General features: G+C 41.7%; 1 protein-coding gene across 2 annotated transcripts in view; it reads left to right on the plus strand.

Annotated features, from left to right (window-relative positions):
* The window catches only part of wwox (WW domain containing oxidoreductase), a 1068632-nt gene that overhangs the window by 365709 nt on the left and 677433 nt on the right, over nt 1–25490 (plus strand). For both annotated transcript variants that reach the window (XM_085991830.1, XM_085991829.1), the window contains exon 7: nt 10184–10369. In XM_085991830.1, coding sequence (XP_085847956.1) covers nt 10184–10369 — 186 coding nt within the window. The remainder of the gene's footprint in view (nt 1–10183; nt 10370–25490) is intronic.

The following is a 25490-nucleotide window of genomic DNA, read 5'->3' on the forward strand; positions in this document are numbered from 1 at the left end:
CAGTGCAATACTGAGGGACTGTCAGAGGTGCCGTCTTTCAGATGAGATGTTAAACTGAGGTCCCGTCTGCCCTCTCAGGTGGATGTAGAAGATCCCATGGCACTATTTCAAAGAAGAGCAGGGGAGTTGTCCCCGGTGTCCTGGCCAATATTTATCCCTCAATCAACATCACTAAAAAAAATATTATCTGTTCATTATCACATGGCTGCTTGTGGGAGCTTACTGTACACAAATTGGCTGCCGTGTTGCCTTCTGTCTCTCTCTCTCTGACCGCTTGCCCTCTGTCTCTCTCTCTCTCTGACCTCTTGCCCTCTGTCTCTCTCGCTGGTTTGAGCATTAACTCGAAGCTACATTGCGCCCACCCGCCTCTCGCCCCCCACGTTATTCACCATTCCAGGGAGAAGTGCAAAGCTGCCAATACCTGATTAATCAGCTGGTGCTGTTGGACGACTCGTTTTCCTTTAAACTCCACAGATTCGATGTGGACTTCATACATGGCCCCACAACCTCCTGTGGGAGAAAGCTTCACACTTAGTGGCTGTGCCATACAACCGAAAGGCCACTGTGATTTGTGGATCAACACAGGAGGGTTTAATGAAGAGAACCAAACAATATTAAGCAACACAAGAACGTAAGAATTAGGAGCAGGAGTCGGCCATACAGCCCTCGAGCCTGCTCCACCATTCAATAAAATCATGGCTGATCTTCGACCTCAACTCCACTTTCCCACCGTACCCCATATCCTTTGATTCCCGAGAGTCCAAAAACCTACCTCTCTCAATCTTGAATATACTCAATGACTGAGCATCCACAGCCCTCTGGGGTAGAATCCTTCAAAAAGTACTTCATTAGCTGTAAAGCGCTTTGGGACGTCCGGTGGTCGGGATAGTGCTATGGGCCTCGATTTAATGCCTTATCTGAAAAACATAACCTACGACAGCTGCCACTGAGCCAAGGCTGACATCTTGGATCAAAACACCAAATCAAGGTGCTATTTAACATAACTTTGTGTTTTGATCCATTAATAATTGATGGCTGTCCAAATTACAACCATATTCAGAGCCCATACACAATGATTGCCTGTGTTAAAAATTGGCACTTCAATATACATCTATGACAGAGGTTTCAATGTAGTTGGGAATTCTGGGCTGCTGGGCATTCTCAAAAGAGATACACGAGAATTCCTTTTACTGAACTATATCTCCAATAAATGGAATTGTTCCCAATCCCCAATTTATGATGCATCACTTTTGTAGCTTAAATTTTTGTGTACTTGCTGCAATTTTTTTATTGCAGTTGTTCTAAGAAACAAGATTGGGAACAGTTTCCAGCTCTTTCTGTCTAACTTTTATCATCTTTGGATTATGACAGTGCCTTGCTTGGCAGTAGTCCTGTTTTATCTGGACATGCCTCCTTTATTTTTCTTAGCCCAGCATGCTGTTCTCCCTCACGAGGAGAAAAATATGAGAACCGTGTCAAGTCTGATTCTTCAGATTCTGACAGATTATGCCCTTGGTGAAAAACTGTTCACTGAATATTTCTGTGCTCCTGAATTATTTTTATTAGTAAATAGATGGTTGTCAGCTTTAAAATGTGCAGTTTTCTGCTACCTTAACAAAAAAAAACAGAATTCAGTGTGGTGTGTTCAGACTAAATTTCTAAACCAGTTGGACTAAATATGTATTCAGTGAGTGAGATACCATATGGAGAGACTGCTGCTTCTGCCAAATACCATGCTGTCCTGGTTGTACTTTGTCATTGGCCATTGTTATATATCCTTCTAGTAATGCTGCTTGTAATAACAGCAAATAAACATTCAAAGTTTTGGAATATCCCTGTCTTGCTGAGGTGAATAAGTTCCTCGGAACAATAAAATGTTCCTGGAGGCAGTAAGAAAGGCTGCTTTTATTTACTAATCCCAAAGGAGTGAGAGGGAGCTGCTATGACTCCATCTTGTACCTCAGGCACCTTAATGCAACAGTACTGAGCAGCTAGGGTTGATTTAGCATTTCAGTATGTCAAGTATTTACTGAATCAGGACACTATGCACCAACATGTCTCCATTGGAAAACCCCACCAGTGGAATGAAATGTACAAGGGAAGAAAAAAACTTTTCTTGAAATACCCAGAGAGAGACCATGTCAAGATGATACTGTAATCGGAATGCAATCATTGAAAATGGGGATTCCCAAAGTGTGCCTATTACCTTAGAAGGGTCTGCCACTTAATGGTATAATAGTAGGTTTGGGCTGTTGGAGGACTTTGGTGAACTTTTAAACAAAACCAAAATATTTAAACTTAATACATATTCCACAATGGCCTATACACAAATTGGTTCCATAGTTCCCAAATTTGGAATGGTGGATTTGCCACAACAACAACAACTTGTACTTATATAGCGCCGTTAACGTAGTAAAACGTCCCAAGGCATTTCACAGGAGTATTAGAAGACAAACAATTTGACACCGAGCCACATAAGGAGAAATTAGGACAGATGGTCAAAGAGGTAGGTTTTAAGGGGCGTCTTAAAGGAGGAAAGAGAGGTAGAGAGGTTTAGGCAGGGATTTCCAGAGCTTAGGGCCTAGACAACAGAAAGCACGGCCATCAATGGTTGTGCGATTATTATCGGGGATGCTCAAGAGGGCAGAATTAGATATCTCGGCAGGGGGTGGGCGGTTGGGGGAGGGTTGTGGGGCTGAAGGAGATTACAGAGATAGGGAGGGGCGAGGCCATGGAGGGATTTGAAAACAAGGATGGGAATTTTTAAATCGAGGAATTGCTTAACTGGGAGCCAGTATAGGTCATGGAGCATAGGGGTGATGGGTGAATGGGACTTGGTACGAGTTAGGACACGGACCACCGAGTTTTGGATGACCTCAAGTTTATGTAGAGTAGAATGTGGGAGACCAGTCAGGATTAGCTAGTGCAGAAAGGGCCAAATATGTCCAAGTTAGATGACCTGCCAATATAAGAGACGACGATGAATGGTACATTGGTACTTTGAACTGCAACAATAGTAGTAGGAGGGTTAGCACCTATGATTCCTAACATGATGCATGTCTCTCATTAGCTACGTCTTCAGGGGGAGGTTCCAAGTGGAGGCCAGGTACTTGATCAAAAGGTGAGGTAAAGGAATATTGGAAGGTGAGTTTGCCGAGACTAGTTTTATTCCATCTTCTGTGCCGTGGCATGTTATGGCAAAACAGAGACTTCGCTCGTGGAAGACCTGAAGGACAGAAGTAGAGGAAAATAAAAAATAGGTTTTTAAAAACCCATAGTCTAGTCCACTGTTGATAATTTGCTCCTAGGCATCACCGGTACATTTAATAAATATTGTTGTTGATCATATTTATATATGCTGAAGACATCTTTGAGTAGACCACTATTGTTTCTCCATTGGACTCCTAAAAATTGGACATAGCTGTCAAGAACAACTGCTCATTTCAGAATGCCAGATCCAGCAGTATTCCTCGATGACTTTTAGTTCTACTAATCTCATTCCGCTATCCATTGCTACCTTCATCCAAGCGATTGCTTTAGAATCTGTCTGTAAGGGAGCTACATAGGGTAACATTCATGTCCGTGGTGTAGTTTACATTTATTTTACAAAGATTCTCTGCTGTATTGTTCTCCAAAGCATATTTTTAAATTCAATTACTAGCCTACTTCTAGTTGTAGAAGATGATGGTGGGGCGATAAAGATATGAGGCAAGCAGATTACCTGTCTTTTTTTATGGTCATCCTTATTCTTGAAATTGAGTTTGTTCTCCATAGAAATTCGGGCTGTTGTTTAATGGTGATGGGCAAAAATATAGAGGTGTAATTTTCTGAGCTCTCTGCATTACCATGGTGGAAAGCCATATGTCCCTCAATGCCATACTAAGAGCTAAGACCCAAACCAATTCTTGAATTTTTGTAATAGAGGCAGCCTGCACAGTGGCCCATATTTACACAATGATCAAAAAGATGAGGTTTGATGCTGAAAAGCAGACATGGATGAATAGGAACGATATTTGAATTGTGTGTGTGGCTGACAAACTTCAATCCCATTACAAAGAAGAACTTACCAATAGGTAAGTAATCTAACCTTCCTTGACATTCTGTATTCACTTTACGTTTCATTGTAAATTAGGCACTTTTGATTTTCAGCTAGCTGACCTCTGGTTCAATTAATTCTTGCATTATTTCATGGATATTGAAAAAACACATTATTTGATACAGACGGTTTTACATACAAGACTCTAGCTAATAAATCAATAATGGTATCCTTATTGATTTGTATACATTAAATAGAATATATTTCGTTCATCCACTAAATGTTGGATTTTGAAAGAGCCCATTTAGATTTGAGTTCACAAGGATCAGTTCCACACTTCAGCATTTTCTGAGCAAACACACAGGGTCAAAGTAGTCAAACATTATCTGTTGCCGCACACCTACAGCTTTGAGGCAATATTGACAGAGCTTGTTCTGGGTAGATCTCTAGAGTGATTCAAGTCACTGTTGGGATAATGCCAAATCTGAATTCCCTTTACGAGGAGAGGTAAATTTGTGACTCTGGAGTTACTGATTTCCAGGACTATTTATTCCTCACTGATTCTTAAATAGTTCAAACATAATTAAAAAAAATACTTATAATGTGTTGTCTTCCTAGATAGAATTATTAGGAACTCCAATTCATTCAAAATAAAATGGTGTTCTAAAATTAGCCTCTTCCTTTGCTTAGGTTTCTTTCAACGCACATTCTCCAACGAGCAGAGGATCTTCTCCCATGTTCTGCCCATTGCAGTGTTGAGAGTAACCTGTGTTGACTGGTCTTTGAATGTTCACACCTGGCCTCAGCTCTCATGTCCACGATGCTGCCCCTGATTTTTTTTTTGAAATTGCTCTCTAACTACTTTGTGATTTTGATTTTTAAACAAAAAAAAAGTTTTTACAATGGGTAGATAAGAACAGTAGTTTTTTTTTTAATGGAACGAGTACCAGTGCTATATACACGTTGTACTAACACACAGTCTTCATTTTCCTGTGTTTACGATAAAGTTTGCCCAAGATACCAGGGTTGCTGTTTAATCCATTTTTAGCAGATACTTCTTCTTAAATCCAACATGTGTCTGTTTTGATGGACAATGATCTGAAGTAGCCATCTTCTCATGGTAAATTGGTGTACCCACAGTTAGAAGTTCCAGGTTATTAACACAAGGAGAACCTGCACTTGATTTGTATAGTCATTCTTAAACATTGTCATGTTCACTATCTGAACTTAGCAATGTCCTTACAGCAGAACATTTTATGAGCTTTGTGTGATCAATGGCTGTTTATGCTTAAATAAAACAGTTTTGTTCAGTCATAAAACTAGTTCCTTAATGCAAGAGCTGGTATTGTACAAGAAATAAGCTTTTGGTCATCTGCCCTAATTTCTCCTTGCGTGGCCCAGCGTCAAATTTATTTTTGTCTTACAACACTCCTGTGAAGTGCCTTGAGACATTTTCTGACGTTAAAGATGCTATATGAATACAAGTTGTTGTTGTTGAAATGTCTGCACCATTTGGAAACCAAATGCCTGAGTCAGAATTGTGATTACTGCAACAACAATGTTAAATTGTCCTATACACCCCAACCATCATGTTTGCTGAGCAACGTGCTTAAATGACAAATGTTTTAAGACGACAAGAAGATAAAATGGGTCTTCTACATAGAGACATGTGAAAGCTCAACATTTTTGCTGTATTCCACAAAAGATAATAAAAATAGCTGAATTAAAAAAAGAATCTGCACCTGTCATAAATCTGTTTTGTAGAAACAGGAAATGTGTTATTTTTAATTTTTTTGCAAGTTCTGTGTTTCACACTTTTAATGACAAATAGAAGTAAGTTACAAAAATAAGTTTGATTTAACTTTCACATTTTGATTTTCTTTTTCCTCTGCCAACATCTCGAGCATTTTTTGTTCCAGCAATGAGTGCTGATGACTTAGTTGAAGGAACTGGCAGGAAGGAGTAACTGAGCCTGACAGTGTGAGGGAGATGAATTAACACACAGCTGAAATCACCCAATCCCTGAAGCACTTTGGGTTAATGACTGTCTCTGCAGATATTAATTCATCTCTTTCTGAATGCCGGGCTCGATAACTCCTCCAAGACATTTCTCCCTATGATGCCATCGGCTCCGACAATTTATATATTTTTTTGGCAGCAAACCAACACGAAAGCATTTTGCTTTATTTAAATTTGAACTAAATGGAAGTTTGAAGTTAGTTGGAATTTTTTAAAAGGTGTCTCTCTCTTTCATGGCATAACTGCCCCTTGGAAGTGGTTGGCAATATTTTAGTATGAGGAATATCAGGCCCTCGCGCCTGCTCTGCCATTCACTTAGATCTGCACCTCAACTCCAGTTACTCGTCTTTGCTCCATACCCCTTGATACCCTTACCTAACAAAAAATCTATCACTCTCAGTCTTGAAAATGTCAATTGACCCAGCATCTACAACCCTTTGGGGGAGAAAGTTCCACATTTCCACTAGCCTTTGTGTGCAAAGTGCTTCCTGATTTCACTCTTAAATGGCCTAGTTCTACATTTAAGATTATGCCCTCTTGTTCTGGATTCTCCCACCAGAAGAAATAGTTTCTCTGTATCTACCCTATCGAAACCTATTATCATTTTAAACACCTCAGTTAGATCATCCCTTAACCTTTTAGACTCAAGGGGATACAAACCAAATTTATATAACCTGTCCTCATAATTCAACCCTTTAAGCCCTGGTATTCTGGTGAACATGTATAATTCTGGTGAAATTGCACTGTACCCCCTCCAAAGCCAATATATCTTTCCTGAGGTTTGATGTCCAAAACTAAACTTAGTACTCCAAGGCTATGTACAACTGAAGTAGCACATCCTCACTTTTGATTTCTGACCCCCTTGAGCTAAAGGCATTAGCCTTTTTGATTACTTTTTGTACCTTTGCTATTGGTGATTTGTATGCAGGGATGCCTAAATCCAAAGTGGACGACCTCACACTTACCCACATTGAACTCCATCTAGTTATAGTTTTGCCCACTCTGTCTGTCTATGTGCCTTTGTAACTACCTGCTCTGATCTGCGAAACTTACTGTCATGAATCTTACCATTCATGAAGAAATGACTCATGAAATAACACTGGGCGGCCAGCTGGTGGCGCCGTCCAAGGAGTATAAATACTCGGGCGTGGGCCCAGCTTGCCCAGGACGTTTTTGTAACCAGGAACTAGTGATGTAACTAGAATCCCATGGTTGTGAAACAGTTGATTAAAGCCTTGTTTTATACTCAACCAAGTGCTTAGTGAGTTTTCTTACGTTACTTACTGTTCTTCCTAACTTGGTGTCCCCTGCAAACTTGGATATACAATTCTCTATTCCTCCATCTAAATAATTAATATCGATGTTGAAAAGCTGGGGCTCCCGGGGAACACGATTTGTCATATCTCACCAATCAGAGAACATTCCCTTTATCCCTACTGTGATACTTGTCCAAGTGCTCAGCCTCTCGAGATCCAATTTTAACCCTGCCCGCCCTGCTCTTGGGCTGATGATGAATCTATAAATAACCTTGAACAATCCAAAATCGGCTGCAAAAGAAAATGTCACAGCTGTTTTAAAAGTTGCCCGTTTCCCCCTCACGCTGCCTATGGCATGGACCTTGCCACTTCTGCCCCATCAACTTTTAAATATACATCTCCACTGCAGGATCAAATGTGGAACAAATGCATTCAGAAAATTGCCCCGCGGGGCATAAAATGGGCTGAGGAGAGGTTTGCTCAAATGTTGCATAAGGGATGAATGAAAAGAGCAAAAGGAGGAAAGATTGAGGCGTGAGTGGCAGTCAGGTATGTGTGTGTGGAGATCAAGGAATATATTTAACAATTACCTTCGAAACCATAGGAATTTACATCAAGTCCCGCTGAGGATTTAATTTTGGGCTGAATTTTGTGTCTACTGAAACTCAGAAAACAAGTTTGACATAAAGCGAGTCTCGGTCATGATCTAGAAAGAGTGGAAGCGCACACACGGCAATATGAAGTGGTTTAACATTTTAGAATTTTATGATTTTGCAAATAGATTATGAAGTAAAGGTGAAATTAAGTAGACTTCTCTTGTGTAACCCTGTTGGAATGAACAGAGCTGAACATTTCCATTGATCCTCTTTAATCACTGCAGAGGCCAGTGTGTAAAGCTGTTTATTTTTTGTTGCAGTTGGACAGACTTCTGCAGAATTTGAATTGTTCAGCATAATATTAATAACAATAAAAATTTGAAATTGAAGTCTTACATTTATGTCTGCAAATTAAATGCTTCATTTTGTTCTAGTTGTAAAATTACCATTATGGAAAATATAGTACTGTTCTTATCAAATGTTCATAAATTTTTAAAGGACCCTTGGGTTGTTAGGATTTCTCAGAGATCCACATTTTGCTTTTTCTTGTAGCTACTTTGTAACACATTATATTAAAGCAATAATTTTATCTTCATAAGTGAATAAATTCAGATAAAATAGTTTTTTGTGCGATGTTGTGCTTGGTTTAGTTTAGTCTGAGGTTGATAAAAATGGTGAGGATGGGTAAATTTACGCCACAACTGGGGATTTAAAAAGAGAAATTGTGGAATAAATTTGTTCCATGAATACTGAATAACAGTCGTATTCACAATGGCTAGAACGGTATTGTGAGTTGCTTCTTCTCTCCTCCCCCCACCCCTCTCACTCATCCCAGTTGTTTACTCACGAACCTCGAGTTGTATGACACAACCGAGGTGTGCAAACCGCTGAAGACTTCTGCACCTTTAACCGTTGCTCTCGTTGATTGTATTCTCCACTGTGCTTGAACTCCACATGAACCACAGAGCTCACCAAATGCCACAGCCCGATTCCTCTTTGTAATCTTGGAATGAATGCCTATGCCCTCTGCAGGAGAAATTCAACACTACTGATAGCTGCAATACATTTTTAATATATTTTAAAATACCGTAAGCACAAACACTTCAATATTTTGAATTTTTGGAATAGTTGCGCCTTAAATAGTGCCCAATTATTTTATTTATCGCCGTTAATCTTGCAGCTTTAAAAATTAAGGGGGAAAGAAAGCAAAATGCTTGGCTACTTATAAACCTTAAAAATGGCACAATCCACCCAAAATACCACTTCAATATTGCAAGGATTGTTTGGAATAACACTTTAGTTTTCTCAGAGTAAAATGTGACTACTACACCCTCAGAATACAAGAACATAAGACGTAGGCGCAGGAGTAGGTAATTTGGCCCCTCGAGCCCGCTCCGCCATTCAATAAGATCATGGCTGATCTGATCTTGGCCTCAGCTCCACTTCCCTGCCCGCTCCCCATAACCCTCGACTCCCTTACCTTTCAATAATCTGTCTATTTCCACCTTAAATATATTCAGTGACTCCCTTCCTATTCAAGGTTCCAATCCTTTACGAATAATTTAATTTTCAGATTTCTGTTGGTTTTTCCTGACTATCTTTATTTAAACAACAAATGTAGATGACATCATTGTTTCAATTTGCAATGAGATGCTGCAGAATCCAACTATATGAAGGAAATTAAATTAAAGAAGAAAGAGAAGAAATCTAAAATGTGTGGACTACACAGTTTAACAAAATATTAGTTACGTTTTTTTCCCACCATTCTCTGTGTGCAGTGCAGCGCCGTGACATCTTGATTGATAGCATCAATTATGACCTGCTGAGAAGTAAAGTGATCGCTTAAAATAAAATTCAGTATAGTTTACATGTTCAGATCTCGGAAAAGTCACAATGTTTATGGCATTTTTTTCGGAACGAGATAGTTACAAAAACGTTGTGTCTTGTAAACTTTACGGTTTTCTTGTAAGAAGCTATGGGTCCTTTTCAGAATGAATGTTGTGAACTTTAAAATGTTTTGAACGCTGAGAGTGGCACAGAATTGCACAGAAATTACAACTCGGAAACAGGCCGTTCAGCCCACAGTCTGTGTTGTGTAGCCTCCTCATGAGCAGTAGTCCTAATCCCATGTGCTTGCTCTGTTCCCATATCCCGATGAATATTGACATTGTCTCTGCTTCAATCCACAGCCTCACAGCCCCCTGTTGTTAAAAAAAAAGTCTCTCCCGTTCTCTGTCCTAAAGATTTAGAACATTTGTGTTCTGTTCTTTCCGCAGACCTCTTCACGTGTTGATCTGCAATGCCGCTGTGTTTGGTTCTCCGTGGCAGTTGACAGTGGATGGCCTCGAGACCACTTTTCAAGTCAACCACTTGGGCCATTTCTACCTGGTACAGCTGCTTCAAGATGTTCTGTGCCGTTCAATACCTTCAAGAGTGATTATCGTATCCTCGGAGTCACACAGGTTAGTGGTCACCGGTTCAAGTTTCGCAGCGCTATACCGCTTTTTTTGTCAGATTTTGTTTTTAATTTTACTTCATTTCCCAGAGGTTTTGAAATTATTTAAGGGTGCCTTTAGAAGCAAACTGAGGTGAATGGCTTCCTAGTTTGTTCCCGATTTGGAGAGCCAAGTTGCACTAGCACTGCCAAAACTGCTTTCTACTTCCTGGTTTTCAACTTGCTCCGATATTTGTTGATGTTGCATCATTACGTATGCATAATGATGTCACAACACTTGAAGCCAATGTGCGAACAACAATTTGTAACATTTATCAGCAAGGAAAAATATTTCATTCATCATCCCTTGGGAGGGGCATCCAATATTTCTCATTAAATTCCCAAATTGCAGGAAACCATGGTCTTGGATCTGTAGTTCGAGTGTGAAACTCCCAACCCCTGTGGGTCTCTCTTCATCAGCTCTGCTGCGATCTGCTCTGACAGCAGTAGCAACAGTCTCTGTTTACACACCTACTGCAGTGGCTCAGCAAAATGTTAGAAATCACCTCCTTGTGACGCTAAAGTTGGTGTGTAAGTGCACCCTAAATAATGGCCCAGAAATTCGGGTCGGGGGCTTCCCGCGGGTGTAAGCCCCCAGCCTGCACTTACCTTGCGCGCCGGCAGTTGAGCTGTAGGGCCCCGTGGAATTCCGCTCCGGGGCCTGGCCCAGCTGCCGGCGCGCTGTGCTTGCGTGTCCCATGGGCGCAGTTAGTGCGATGCGTCCCCTGGGATCACGTGAGCCATGGGCAGCCAATCGGAGGAGGGAAAAGCCCATTCATAAGATTGACTGGAAGACCTGTCAAAACTTGTAAATACTACAGCCCCAAAATAGCAGTAAACCTTCAAATAATTTTTTTTTTAAATCACACTTTTTAAATAAACTATAAATTACATTAAATAACTATTTTAAACAATAATTTAAATTTTTGAAAAAAATAATTTTATATTCTAACGGGGCTAAAAATAAACTTACCTTGCTTTAAAATATTTAAAAATAAACCTGTGGAAAAAATGTTTTAATTTTAATTAATTGACCACTTACCTTGTAAAAATCAGGCCTTACGCCTGCTTTTTACATTTCTAAATACTGCAGGCTTACGATCCCGGGAAAACCTGCAAAAAAAACCTAAGTTCAAAGCGCACGCGCAGCCTCTCCTGCGCGCGCGTTTGACCTCTGAACCTCTTCGTTCAGAGGATCGGAAGTGCCGGTTTCCCGCGCATGCGCAGTGCATGCAGAAAACCGGCACTTCCATTCGGCCTACGGGTGAGTACCCCGTGTGTACTCACCTGTGGAGACCCGAATTTCTGGGCCATTATGTACTTGTAATATTAAACTGTTATCCCGAAAGGGCTACTGTAGAAATTACTCTCTTAATGTTGTTAAAATAAAATCTCCCAGTGTACATAAAGGTTTAATGAAATCTGGAGATTAGTACTCAGTATGATACCTGCATGTGTGTTATACCCAAAGAGAAATTATGTCAAAAATACCTGCTTCACAAATTCAAATTGTAAAAAGCTATCGTTTCACTAACCTGGTCATCTATTTATGTGTTTCAAAATAAACTTTTGATTTCTAAACAAAATATGCCGCATGGATAACATTAGAAGATCTTGCTTGGTTAAGTTGCTGAGTCTGCTGGTGTTAGTCCGCTATTGTCAGCTCTTTCTATTGTTGGGATTAGTAACTTCTCAGTTTGTTTCCTCAATATTGTTATGTTATAAAAATAGTAATCAAGAATGCACCAAAAAAAATCAATAATCTCACTACTTCTTCATGTTTGCTTTTTTTGAAAAAAATATATAGGTCCTGTTGACTTTAAATTAAATTGCTTTGTAGAAGAATGTCAAACTTCAAATTTTCCAATTCCACATGGCTTCTTTAATTGAATGTATTAGTGTGCACTGCATCATTAGGTGCCAAAGGGTTTAGCCTGTATCTTATAATTTTCATTCTTAAATTTGTTAGTTAAACCCTGCTGTGCGATACATCTCTGAGACTAGACCAGCAGCATCTTTAGCCAGGAAACCACTTTCTCCTTCAACCTTGTAATCCCAAGACACCTTCTAGCTGGTGGTTGAGAAATAATGATTGGTTACTGTGTACTACCTACTCACTGTGTTTTAAACCTTATGATCCTTCCTCAGTCGCAACTAAGAAGTCCTCTCTGCTACATTAGGCATCCTGTTAATGGGTGACCTACTATTTCTACCCATCAATCCTAGCATCCCTGGGTCACAGCACACTTGACTGTACACTGTACCCACATCTGTAGGTAGACAGTATAATTGCCAGCCATTCTTCCAGTGCGCTCTCTCCAGCTCTGTGTGCTTATTGATCCTGCTTCTAGTTGGCCAGATCAGTTGTTTCTTCCTGAGCTTCTATGAACTCCACCATGATGACCTCTTCAGTTTCATTCGACCATTACGTTGGTTCCTGGTCTCTGAGTTGTGGTAACTGTATCCTCACGGGGGTGGGGGGGGGGGAAATCCTATAAATCCACTCTTGCCTTCTAGTCTTATGCCGTTGAGAAAATATCTTTATGGCACTCATGTAAGTGGAAATTGTTAAGAAGAAATACTTTTGAGTTGCCAACCTTTACCTAGTCTAAAACTGGACGGGGGTAGGAGCTTAGGCGCAGAGTTAATTCAAGTTTATTTTGTACACTTTCTCTCTTCAAACCTCCCAGTGAACATGAAGGTTTAAGGAAAATAGTACCCAATATTGGACTTGTAAATGTAAAATACCTCTACAATCTACTCCTTAATTTGACGTGGCTTAATTTGAATTATCTGTTAATTCAAATTGAAATAATGCAAAAATGCCCCCTGTGCTGTTTTATTTAGATTGCTTACTTTGAATTACTCAATAATTCAATATTTTTTGACCAATAAAATTACTTTGAATTAGCAGGTAAGACAGTATACATTACTCTTGATGCCTCGCTTTTCCTGCAATGGATTGTGCTTTTCTTAAAGATTGAAATTTTTGGGCGTGAAATTCGGCTGCTTTGCGCTTGCCATTAGCGCCTCCATGGGGCACAAATGGGTTTGCGCCCCGCGCTAAATTGGGACGGGTTCTTGCGGTGGCGCTAAGAGTTAGTGCCCTGCTCCTGTAGGTACCGCTGTGCCCGGCGATGATGACGTCATCGCCGTGCGCAGTGCCTCGGATGCAAAATTTGGCCACGCCCCCTCACTTACCGCCTGCCGCTAACAACGACAGCATCAGCTGTCATGTTGCAATTGGGAGTCGGCTCCGTGCATGCTATTTAGAGGCGCCATCTTGGGGAAACTCTTTTGTCGACCATAACTCTGCTGAGACATTGTCAGACAAGCTGCTGAACATATCCAATTCCACATCGCTGAATCGAGTAGCCCTCTCGCTCTCCCTTGCAGCAGCCATGGCACAAAGCAGTCTCAGTAGCTGAAAGGTCGCACTCAAATGTAGCAATGCTGACAATGAGCAGATGCAGCTGGCTTATTCCAGCTCCCCTTTAAGAGCTGGAATAAGCCAGCGTCAAGGCTTGAAGGCTGATTGCTGAATGCAAGTCAGCTGAAATTGGATAGTGCTTTGGCAATAGTGCCCCTGCAGCGTTCCACTGAGACCATTAGCACCTCATTTACTGCCCCGCTTCACTACTGGGGCGGAAACGCCCAATTTTGCAACATTTTTTAATGGATTTGGCCGGGCGTTAACTTTTCTTAAAGTTAAAAGTTAGTGCCCCAATCTATTCGCGCCCTTTGTTCTTTAATAGGTTGTAATTTCCGTTCTGACTTTCGTTGCACCTCACGCAGAATAAAACGTACACTACATGTTATGGCGTTTGTAACCATTATTCATCGTGCTTCAGATTTATAAAATAATGACCAGACTGTAATTAGCTGCTATTTATTTCCTACTGGAAGGAGGTTAGTGCTGAATGTAATATCTGTGACAGTATGGGGGTCATTTTCACTCTTACCACCTAAATGGTAATCTGGCAGAGTGGATCAACTGCCCCTTGTCGAACCTTCCCGATTCTCATCCCATTGAAATCAATGGTGTGAAAGTGAAAATTACCACCTGTGTCTTTCCCATATTTCACAGCACAGCAGAGAGCATTTAGGATCTAAGCTGGAATGAAGATACTGCTTAGCTGTTTAAAAATCGGGTCAGTTTGAGTGTTTTAATTTTCAAATTTCACTGTATGAATTAATTACTTTCAGAACATTGTGAAAGAGATAAACCTTCCGCTCAGATGTTATGGTGTCGGTACATTGCACGTGATCAGTAGAAAATTTCCGTTCTATCAAAAACAAATGGTTGCGGCAGTAAAGCATGTACACATATGGGAAGAAGAGAAGCACAGGGTTCTGAACAGGTGGCGCGTGAAATGTGAACCGGGCAGAACTGAGTCAGTTAAAATTGTTAACGGTTCAAAAGTTGTACCGCACTATTCCAACACACTTCAACTCAACCCACCAGCTTGACCAGTGTTAGTCTAATGTCTCATTTTATATAAAAAGAGAAAATGCTGGAAATACTCAGCAGGTCAGGCAGCATCTGTAGAGAGAGAAACAGAGTTACCGTTTCAGGTCGATGACCCTTCGTCAGAACTGGAAAAAGCTACGACATCGTAGGACCCTGATGTGTATAATCAAGAGGTTTACTGCCTGAAGCAGGCTGCTGAAGTAAGGGCACTTTTAAAAATGACAGCAGTCGGGACGCTGGCTTTAATGGGACATTAAATCTACCGACTCCATTTTGAGACCATTACCATCCCGTTAACACCGATTTGTCTGGGTGAAAATCGGACCAATGTGTCCACAATGAAAGACATCAGCCATACATGAGCTTAATCTGCCAGTGAGTCTAGATCCACTTATTTATTTCAGCTAACGTCCTAACTTTTACGTCATCAGCAAACTTGATGACTGCTCTCTCAATGCCCTCATCCAGGTCATTAATAAAGATGGTGTGGAACAACGGACCTAATACAAATTCCTGAAGGACTCCAACAGTGATTGACCCCACCCAGAGAGGCTACAGTTACTAACTACTTTCTTCCTCCCCAAATGCAACGAATTTGCTACCCAACCTGCCAACTACCGCCAATCCTACAGGACACAACATCATCCCGCAATCTTTTCTGTGGCATTTTATCAAAGGTTATTTGAAAATCAAGATGCATGATATCTACCGGACTTCCATCATCCACTAACTTTGTAACTCTTCAAAAAAATTTAATCAACTTGTTGAAATAACATCTTCTTTTCCAAAAGCCATGCTGAGGTTTCTGAATAACCTCTACTTTTTCCAGATGATGATGCAATATCTTTCATAGTACCTTATAGCAACTGGCCAAAAACTGAAGTTGAAATAAAGGGCCAATAGTTTCCTGGTTCTGACTTACTGCCCTTTTTAAATGTAGGCATCACATGGGCCTCTCCGCAGTCCATGGGAACAATCCCAGATTTTAGTGGCCTGTTAAATATATGAGCCAGTGGCTCGCATAATATAGCCCCAATTTGTTTTGGTATCCTAGCGTGAATACAGTCAGGGACAGCAGCCTGATCTATTTTAAAGAGTCCTAATTCTAGGGAGGACTATTTCTGCATCCTACACCTTCAATTTTAGCATCACCTGTATGTAACAACACGAGTAACTCAGAATCACCTTCAGTAGTGAAGACTGATGCTAAGTAACCATTCAAAACCTTAGCTCTATCTCGGGACTCTGTACTCAGATCTACCCTGCAGAGTCGCTCAGTGGCCTCATACAATCTGTGATGGCTCTCTTAACTCCTAATATAGCTATTGATTCCTAACATAGCTTAAAAAAAGCCTTGCTGTCCCTGCCACACATTAGGCGCATTTGGTACCTCAGGTGACCGCCATTGTATTATCAGCCCCAATTAATGCTTAATTCATCCGTTCCCATGTTGGAGGTTGTGTTTCAGTCACTATACATCTCTGGTCTCAAGTATTCTCTCCCAAAACCACTTTGGTTTTTCCACATTCCTCCTTTCAAAAACCTTCTATTCGACCAGGTCTTCCGTTTTAGCTATATTTTCTAAGCTTTTTTCCAGCTTAGAGGCTACCCTTTTTTGTCAAGTAATGTCACTATTGTAGAAAGCTTACTGCTTTTCACAATGGTGATTCAGTAATACGGAACTGATTTTACCCTATCTGAGCACCAGTACAAATCGCAGAAGGACAATCAATTGCAGTAATCCTGTCTCTGTGCCTGTGTGCAAATTAGTATTTTTCAGTTCCACACAATGCAAGGAAGTAATATTCTTTAAGTTAAAATAAATATTTGTGGCATGTGCACGTTTGATTTAGTGGCCATTTTACTTGTCGTCGTCATAGATTATGTAAGTTGCAAGAAACAATGGCCTGGATTTTGCTCTCAGCGGCGAAGGAACAGCGATCACCGTTCACCTCGCTGACAGCTGCCCACAGACTTTTTGCGGTATGTCAGCGGAGACTTCCTTTAATCCAGCATCTTTTCCAGCGCGGCGCCCTCTGTAAGGGATCTGTGAGCAAGGAAAGCAGCAGCGAGGTTCTTCAACCAATCAAATTGAAGAATCCTCACTGAGACACGCAGAGTCCAAACATAGAAACAAAGAAGATAGGAGCAGGAGTAGGCCATTCGGCCCCTCGAGCCTGCTCCGCCATTCAATGAGATCATGGCTGATCATCCAAATTCAGTACCCTGTTCCTGCCTTCTCTCCATATCCCTTGATCCCTTTAGGCTTAAGAAATATATCCAACTCCTTCTTGAATATATTTAATGAATTGGCCTCCACCGCCCTCTGTGCCAGAGAATTCCACAGGTTCACCACTCTCTGGGTGAAGAAATTCCTCCTCATCTCTGTCCTAAATGGCTTACCCCTTATCCTTAGACTGTGACCCCTGGTTCTGGACTCCCCGACCATCGGGAACATCCTTCCAGCATCTAGTCTGTCTAGTCCTGTTAGAATTTTATAAGTTTCGATGAGATCCCCTCTCATTCTTCTAAACTCCAGCGAGTACAAGCCCGATCGACCCAATCTCTCCTCATACGTCATTCTTGCCATCCCAGGTATCAGCCTGGTGAATCTTCGCTGCACTCCTTCCATGACAAGAACATCCTTCCTCAGATAAGGCGACCAAAACTGCACACAATACTCACGATGTGGTCTCACCAAGGCCCTGTACAACTGCAGCAAGACATCCTTGTTCCTGTACTCAAAGCCTCTCGCTACGAAGGCCAACATACCATTTGCCTTCTTAACTGCCTGCTGCACCTGCATGCTTACTTTCAGCGACTGGTGCACAAGGATGCCCAGGTCTCGTTGCACTTCCCCTTCTCCCAATCTAATGCCATTCAGATAATAATCTGCCTTTCTGTTTTTGACACCAAAGTGGATAACCTCGCATTTATCCACGTTATATTGCATCTGCCATGCTTCTGCCCAATCACCCAACCTGTCCAAATCATACTGGAGTTTCTCGGCATCCTCCTCACAGCACACACGCCCACCCAGCTTTGTGTCGTCTGCAAACTTGGAGATATTACATCTAGTTCCCTCGTCCAGATCATTAATATATATTGTGAATAGCTGGGGTCCAAGGACCGATCCCTGCGGTACCCCACTAGCCACTGCCTGCCACTCGGAAAAAGAGCTGTTTATTCCAACTCTTTGCTTTCTGTCTGCCAACCAGTTCTCTATCCAAGTCAGTACCTTGCCCCCAATCCCATGTGCCTTAATTTTACACGCGAATCTCTTATGCGGGACCTTATCGAAAGCCTTTTGAAAATCCAAATACACCACATCCACTGGTTCTCCCTTATCTATTTTACCAGGAAGTGTAAAGCACAAAATATAAATTAGATTTATATGATGTACAGAAAGCAAAATAAAGATTGGGAAATATAGATGGGATTAAGGGAGAGAGATAACAGAGACAGAAAAAAGTTTTTTAAAATTATTTAAATTAAAAAAAAATTTAAACCTCCAACACTCATTTTCTTCTGAAGGAATGAGACTCCAGACTTGTAAAATTAATTTTTCAGAGCCAGATAGGTTGTTCAGCAGCAAATATCACTTATCATGCCACTAAAAACACACTTACTCCTGAATGGACCAGCCCTAACTTTTTCAGCCATTTTTAGTGCTGAACTAGTGGGCAAGTACAACAAATTGACGCTGTTGCAGTTGTTTCAATGCTGAGTCTATCGGCGAGGACTGCAACAGTGCACCCTGTGGAGGAGCGGGGTATCTCTGACAGCAACTTCTGGATTTCCGCATTTAATTGTGCAAGTGCGTACTCCAGAAGTTGCTGACAGATTTCTTCCATTAAACCGGTGAGCGCTGATAGCCTCACCGTTATTCTCATTGCAAATTCTGGGCCATTAACTTTTCCTTCTAAGTGTCAAGGGAAGTTAGGGATGGACAATAAATGGCCTTGCCAGCGACGCCCACATCTCATGAACGAATAATTAAAAAAAATCAGAAAAATCACTTCGTGTACGGGTTGGGATAGCGATCTAATTCATAGAAGTGTTTTTTGCAACAATAAAAATAAAAAGCTATTTGTGGTTTTGCCTCCACATATGTTTCTGTTCAGGTTCCCCACACCCCACCCCCCACCCCACCCACAATAGCATATGCATAACCAGAGAAAATTATGTGCCTGGGTGGTCACAACAACTACTTATACTCTCAGCTGCGCTTTTCCATCTGCTTTATTCATGCACTAGTTGGGGAGGGAAAAAAAATTCTATCATAGTTGTAAACATTCTTTTGCCCCCCAACCCAAATACTGCAGTTGCTCTTTCGGGTAGGTTGTGCAAGATTCTCCTTTGAGATGCACATTTAACAGACATTGTGGGAAAAATGAGGGCGTTTTAAAACTAAGAAACCAGACCTGACTGGCTGTCTCCTGAATAAGAAACTGAAATATTTACTGTAAATATGTACACAGATGTGTTACAAGGTTGGAATCATGAAGATATAGGTAGTACAGTAGTGTAGTATTGTACTCGAAATACTTCCAATTGCGCAACTGGGACAAGTTAGTTTCAGTGCGTAACTGCAGCGCGCCTATCTGCACCGGTGTGACCGCAATTACAGTTTTCTTCCAATGCTCAGGCCAGTTGGTTCAAAGGTGAGAGATTGATTTTGGGCTTTGTACGGAATAAAGATTGATTAAATCAGAATGGCATGACCTCTATTGATTTGTTGTTTGACAATCAGTACAGCTTGCCAAGAACCACTTGAGGTTACTGTAGCATGAGAAAAAATGCAATTAAATACTGCTTTGATGAAAATCAAGCATGAGAAGTTCAAGTATTGCAATACAAACAGATCAGCTCTGAAAATATTTTCTTTTAACTAGAGTATTACCTATTAAGAAAAACACTTTTAGGAGTCAATATTAAAAAGGTGAAGAACCAAGCGCAGGAGGGTCATAGGTTACATTGGGTCAAGGAGCCAATGATTGATGAGCAGTTTCAAGTTCCAACTTGCAAATTCTAGGCACTTTAGCTAAAATATATTCAAGAAGTTTGTGGTTAACTTGTATACTGTATTAGAAAACTGAATATTTCTCAATTTCTGAAATTTCATAGTCTTTTTTTCAGTGTTATTTTTATATTTGATCTTTCAGGATTATATTGTTGCATTCAATCATATATTTTTTGTTGTTTTTAAACTATGGGAGAACCTTCACCACATGGACTGCAGCGGATCAAGAAGGCGGCTCACCACCACCTTCTCAAGGGCAATTAGGGATGGGCAATAAATGCTGGCCTTGCCAGCGACGCCCCCATCCCGTGAATGAATTTCAAAAAATGAAAAATCATGCTTCATGAATAGTACAGAAAAAATGTAAACTACAAAAATGATGATTTTGTAGCACCATGTTACTATGTTTTATTCAACTTGAAAGCAACAGAAACTTTGAACAGCTCTGCGGCAGTGGAAAAGTCTGGAAAGATCATGATAATATTTTGAGGTCATTGTCTTTGGTCCCCCACCACAAACTCCGTTCCCTAGCCACTGACTCATCCCTCTCCCTGGCAACTGTCTGAGGCTGAACCTTGGTGTCGTATTTGACCCCGAGATGAGCTTCCGACCACCATCATTAAGACTGTCTACTTCCACCTCCGTAATATTTCCCAACTCCACCCCTGCCTCAGCTCATCTGCTGTTGAAACCCTCATCCAATGCCTTTGTTGCCATTAAGCTTGACTATTACAACGCACTCCTAGCCGGCCTCACATTTTCCCCCCTCCATAAACTTAAGGTCATCCAAAACTCTGCTGTCCGTGTCCTAACTCGCACCAAGTCCCATTCACCCATCACCCCTGTGCTCGCTGACCCACATTGGCTCCCAGTTATGCAACGCCTTGATTTTAAAATTCTCATCCTTGTTGTCAAATCCCTCCATGGCCTCGTCACACCGCCCCCCCCCCCCCCCCAATCTCTGTAACCTCCTCTAGCCCTACAACCCTCCGCGATATCTACTCCTCCAATTCTGCCCTCTTGAGCCTCCCCGATTTTGACATTCTAAATTGTTGTACAGAGGATTTTGTATAGATATTTGAATATGAAGTTTGAGTGGCCATGGCCGTGGCTTCAGCTGCCAAGGCCCTAAGCTCTGGAATTCCCTCCCTAAACCTCCCCGCCTCTTTACCTCTCTTTCCTCCTTTGAGACACTTCTTGGGACGTTTTCTACGTTAAAGAAGGCATATAAATGTAAGCTGTTGTCTAATTGCAGTGTTTTAAAAAGTACTGTTTCTGTTGATTTCTGTGGTCAACATAGGCACTTGAAAGTCAATCCAATCAATTCTGTCACAGTGGACATTCTTACATTCTTTTGTTCTAAAATCTGTTTTACTGGTTTCTGCTAGTATGGTTAATACATGTTCTAATCCTATCCTGATTACATAAGTCTCTATCATAACAGAAAGTTCACTATCTTTGTCATCTGTCTCAACAGTCTGTTGGGCGTTGAACTTTATGTTTATGGAGACTGACCTTGTAATTGTCCTGACTAATAATTGTACCTTTTAAAAGATGATCATCATTTTTCACCTGACCTCCTAATCCAGTTCAATTTGCTGTATAGTTTATATAGTCCCTGAATGCCTGTTCAGAATGGACTCTAGAAAAGCAGGATGCAATAAGTTGATGATTGGGGTCCTGGGGTATCTCAAAATTTCGGACCAGCATCTTCCAGAAGTTAACAAAAAAATCACAAACGTGCTGATGTAACTTTTCATGAGGCTGTGGGATCTTTTAAGTAGTCAAATGGGTTTTATAAGCAAACAATAAAGAGCCTGGTTCTCTGTCCTAACGTTATGCTAGTGCTGTGATTTGTATCATTTACAGATTTAGATGACTTGAAGAATATAATTTGGAAGAACTATATAACAAGCAATGTATACAAAAGCTACACAAGGTGGCTAACCACAGAAGGTAAACAGGACAATTGGCTCCATAGGCATGTCCAATTCAAAGACAGCACATTATTATGTCTATAATGTAACGCAACACTACCAATACAAGTGGTACAACCCTGGGTAGAATTGAAACGAATAATTTGGCTGTTTGCAGAGTTCTGTGTTCTGTAAAAAATTTTATGCCAATGTGGGTTTCTTTAACAAATAACACAATAAACAGTACTTGTCGTGATCTTAGCCATCTCTCCTGTAATTAAAACATGTGGAAGAAATAGTCACATTGAAATGGGGAAGATTACCTTGGTAATCAATAATGAATGAGATCCATGTTTTCAGAATTCCCAGGGATGTAGGGAAAAGTGACTCACTTGATTTTTGTTTTCAGAAACCTCCTGGGACTTCTTAGAGCTTGAATAGTGTACGTAACCAAGTATTGAATTAATTTACTTATTCATTGAACTCTAGTTTCAACACCAATGGATCCCAGCATTCAATATGGTATTGGGTGTTCTAAATACAGGTACTGAAAGTTGAAGCTTGACAGAAAAAAGGCAAGCGCTATTTGCTTTTTTGGCCTCTTCCCATTTTCATGAAAGAAACTGAAGTAATTCAGGTTAATTTAAATCCGTTTCCTCGAAGATGATTACTGCCTAGATACAGGGTGCATGATCAGCAGTGTGGGATATGATAAATACATCAGGAGTGGGGTGACATGACAAAAATCAGTTGTGACCTGTGGTTAGTGCTGCACTCCTGGCTATAAAATCTATTCTGGTTTTACCACATTGGAGAAGTCAACAACAACAGCAACAACTTGTATTTATATAGCGCCTTTAACGTAGTAAAATGTCCCACGGTGCTTCACAGGAGCTTTATAAAATACAATTTGACACCGAGCCACATGAGATATTAGGGCAGATGACCAAAAGTTTGGTCAAAGAGGTAGGTTTTAAGGAGAGACTTAAAGGAGGAAAAAGAGGTAGAGAGGTTTAGGGAGGGAATTCCAGAGCTTAGGGCCTTGGCAGCTGAAGGCACGGCCGCCAATGGTGGAGCGATTAAAATCGGGGATGCTCAAGAGGCCAGAATTAGAAGAGCGCAGATATCTCGGTGGGGCTGGAGGAGATTACAGAGATTGGGAGGGGGCGAGGCCATGGAGGGATTTGAAAACAAGTAAATACAATTAAAATGGAGAAAAATCAACTGAGTGGCTTGCTAGACCGCTTCAGAGAACAGTTAAAAGTCAACCATGTGGTGTGGGACTGCAGTCATATGTAGGTCAGACCGGGTAAGGGCGGCAGGTTTCCTTTCCTGAAGAACATTAGTGAACCAGTTGGGTCTTTACAGCAATATGATAGCTTCATGGTCACTTTTACTGATGCAGCTTTATGTTTTTATTTCCAGATTTAAAAAAAAAACTCAATAGTGTGGTTTCCTCTACATCAAAGAGATCAAACACAGGCTAGATGGCTGCTATGCGGATCTGACCTGCTGAGTGTTTCCAGCACTTTTTGTTTTGTTTCATTATTCAAATTTGATGGGTTTATTTTTTATAAACTTCTCTAATTGGATTTTAGACTTATGGTATGAACTCCAATATAGTGTCATTGCAAAGCATTCTCCAACAATATTGGTAGGGGTAGACATTTCATTCCTGCACAAAACCTGCTTTATAAACTCATGACACAATAAATTGAGGAAAGAATGTGGGCACATATACAGAATGTTATTGCCAGATAGAATATTACAGTTGGGGTATTAAGGGTATTAATGCACTCTGTGCATATAGATCAAGCACAGCATTAAATGGTGACAAACAGTGAACTAAAAACATTATTTAGCTGGTTATGAGAATTAATTTAATTGAGTTAAGTAACTGCATATTCTGGTATTTCAAAACCATTATGGTATAAGTCACTGAAGAAAACAAGGCCTCAGGAGCAGATGGAATCCCCGCCGAGGCATTAAAGTATGGCGGAGAAGCACTACTGGTGCGAATTCATGAACTCATTTCTCTTATCTGGAAGGAGGAGAGCATGCCAGGGGATCTCAGAGATGCCGTAATTGTGACCATCTTCAAGAAAGGTGACAAGTCCGATTGCGGTAATTACAGAGGAGTTTCCTTGCTGTCTGCCACAGGGAAAGTCATCGCAAGAATCCTCCTCAATCGCCTTCTCCCGGTGGCCGAAGAGCTCCTCCCAGAGTCACAATGCGGATTCTGCCCATTAAGGGGCACAATGTACATGATCTTCACCGCACGTCAATTACAAGAGAAATGCAGGGAACAACACCCACCGCTGTACATGGCCTTCTTTGATCTCACAAAGGCCTTCGACACTGTCAACCGTGAGGAATTATGGAGTGTCCTCAAATTCGGCTGCCCTCAAAAGTTTGTCACCATCCTCCGCCTACTTCATGATGACATGCAAGCCATGATCCTGACCAACGGTTCCACCACAGACCCAATTCACGTATGAACCAGGGTCAAGCAAGGCTGTGTCATCGCACCAACGCTCTTCTCGATCTTCCTTGCTGCAATGCTCCATCTCACCCTCAGTAAGCTCCCCACTGGAGAGGCGCTAATTTACAGAACAAACGGGAAACAGTTCAACCTCCGTTGCCTCCAATCCAAATCCAAGGTCGTCCCATCCTCTGTCGTCGAATTACAGTATGCAGAAGACACTTGCGTCTGCGCTCAGTCAGAGGTCGAACTCCAAACCATCGTCAGCACCTTCACCGAAGCGTACGAGAACATGGGCCTTACACTAAACATCCGTAAGACAAAGGTCCTCTACCAACCTGCCCCCGCCACACAGTACTGCCCCCCGATTATCAAAATCCACGACAAGGCCTTGGACAACGTGGACCACCACTTTCCATACCTCGGGAGCCTACTGTCAACAAGGGCAGACGTCGACGACGAAGTCCAACACTGCCTTCAGTGTGCCAGTGCAGCCTTCGGTCGCCTGAGGAAGAGAGTGTTTGAAGACCAGGACCTCAAACCCGGCACTAAGCTCATGGTCTACAGAGCAGCAGTGATACCCGCCCTGCTGTATGCCTCAGAGACATGGACCATGTACAGCAGGCACCTCAAAGCACTGGAGAGGTACCACCAATGCTGCCTCCGCAAGATCCTACAAATCCATTGGCAGGATAGGCGCACCAACGTCAGTGTTCTTGCTCAGGCGGACATCCCCAGCATCGAAGCTTTGACCATGCTCGATCAGCTCCGATGGACGGGTCACATTGTCCGCATGCCCGATACGAGACTTCCAAAACAAGCACTCTACTCGGAGCCCCGGCACGGCAAGAGAGCCCCAGGTGGGCAGAGGAAACGCTTCAAGGATACCCTCAAAGCCTCCTTGAAAAAGTGTAACATCCCCCACTGACACCTGGGAATCCCTGGCCCAAGACCGCACAAAGTGGAAGAGAAGCATCCGGGAAGGCGCCGAACACCTCGAGTCTCTTTGCCGGGAGCAAGCAGAAGCCAAGCGCAGGCAGCGCAAGGAGCACACGTCAACCCAAGCACCCCACCCACCCGCCCCTTCAACCACCGTCTGCCCCACCTGTGACAGAGACTGTAGGTCTCGCATTGGACTCATCAGTCACCTGAGAACTCATTTTTAATGCGGAAGCAAGTCATCCTCGGTTCCGAGGG

Source organism: Somniosus microcephalus, chromosome 6, assembly GCF_052327205.1.
Source record: "Somniosus microcephalus isolate GS21.2 chromosome 6, FLI_Smic_1.0, whole genome shotgun sequence".
Lineage (NCBI taxonomy): Eukaryota > Metazoa > Chordata > Chondrichthyes > Squaliformes > Somniosidae > Somniosus > Somniosus microcephalus.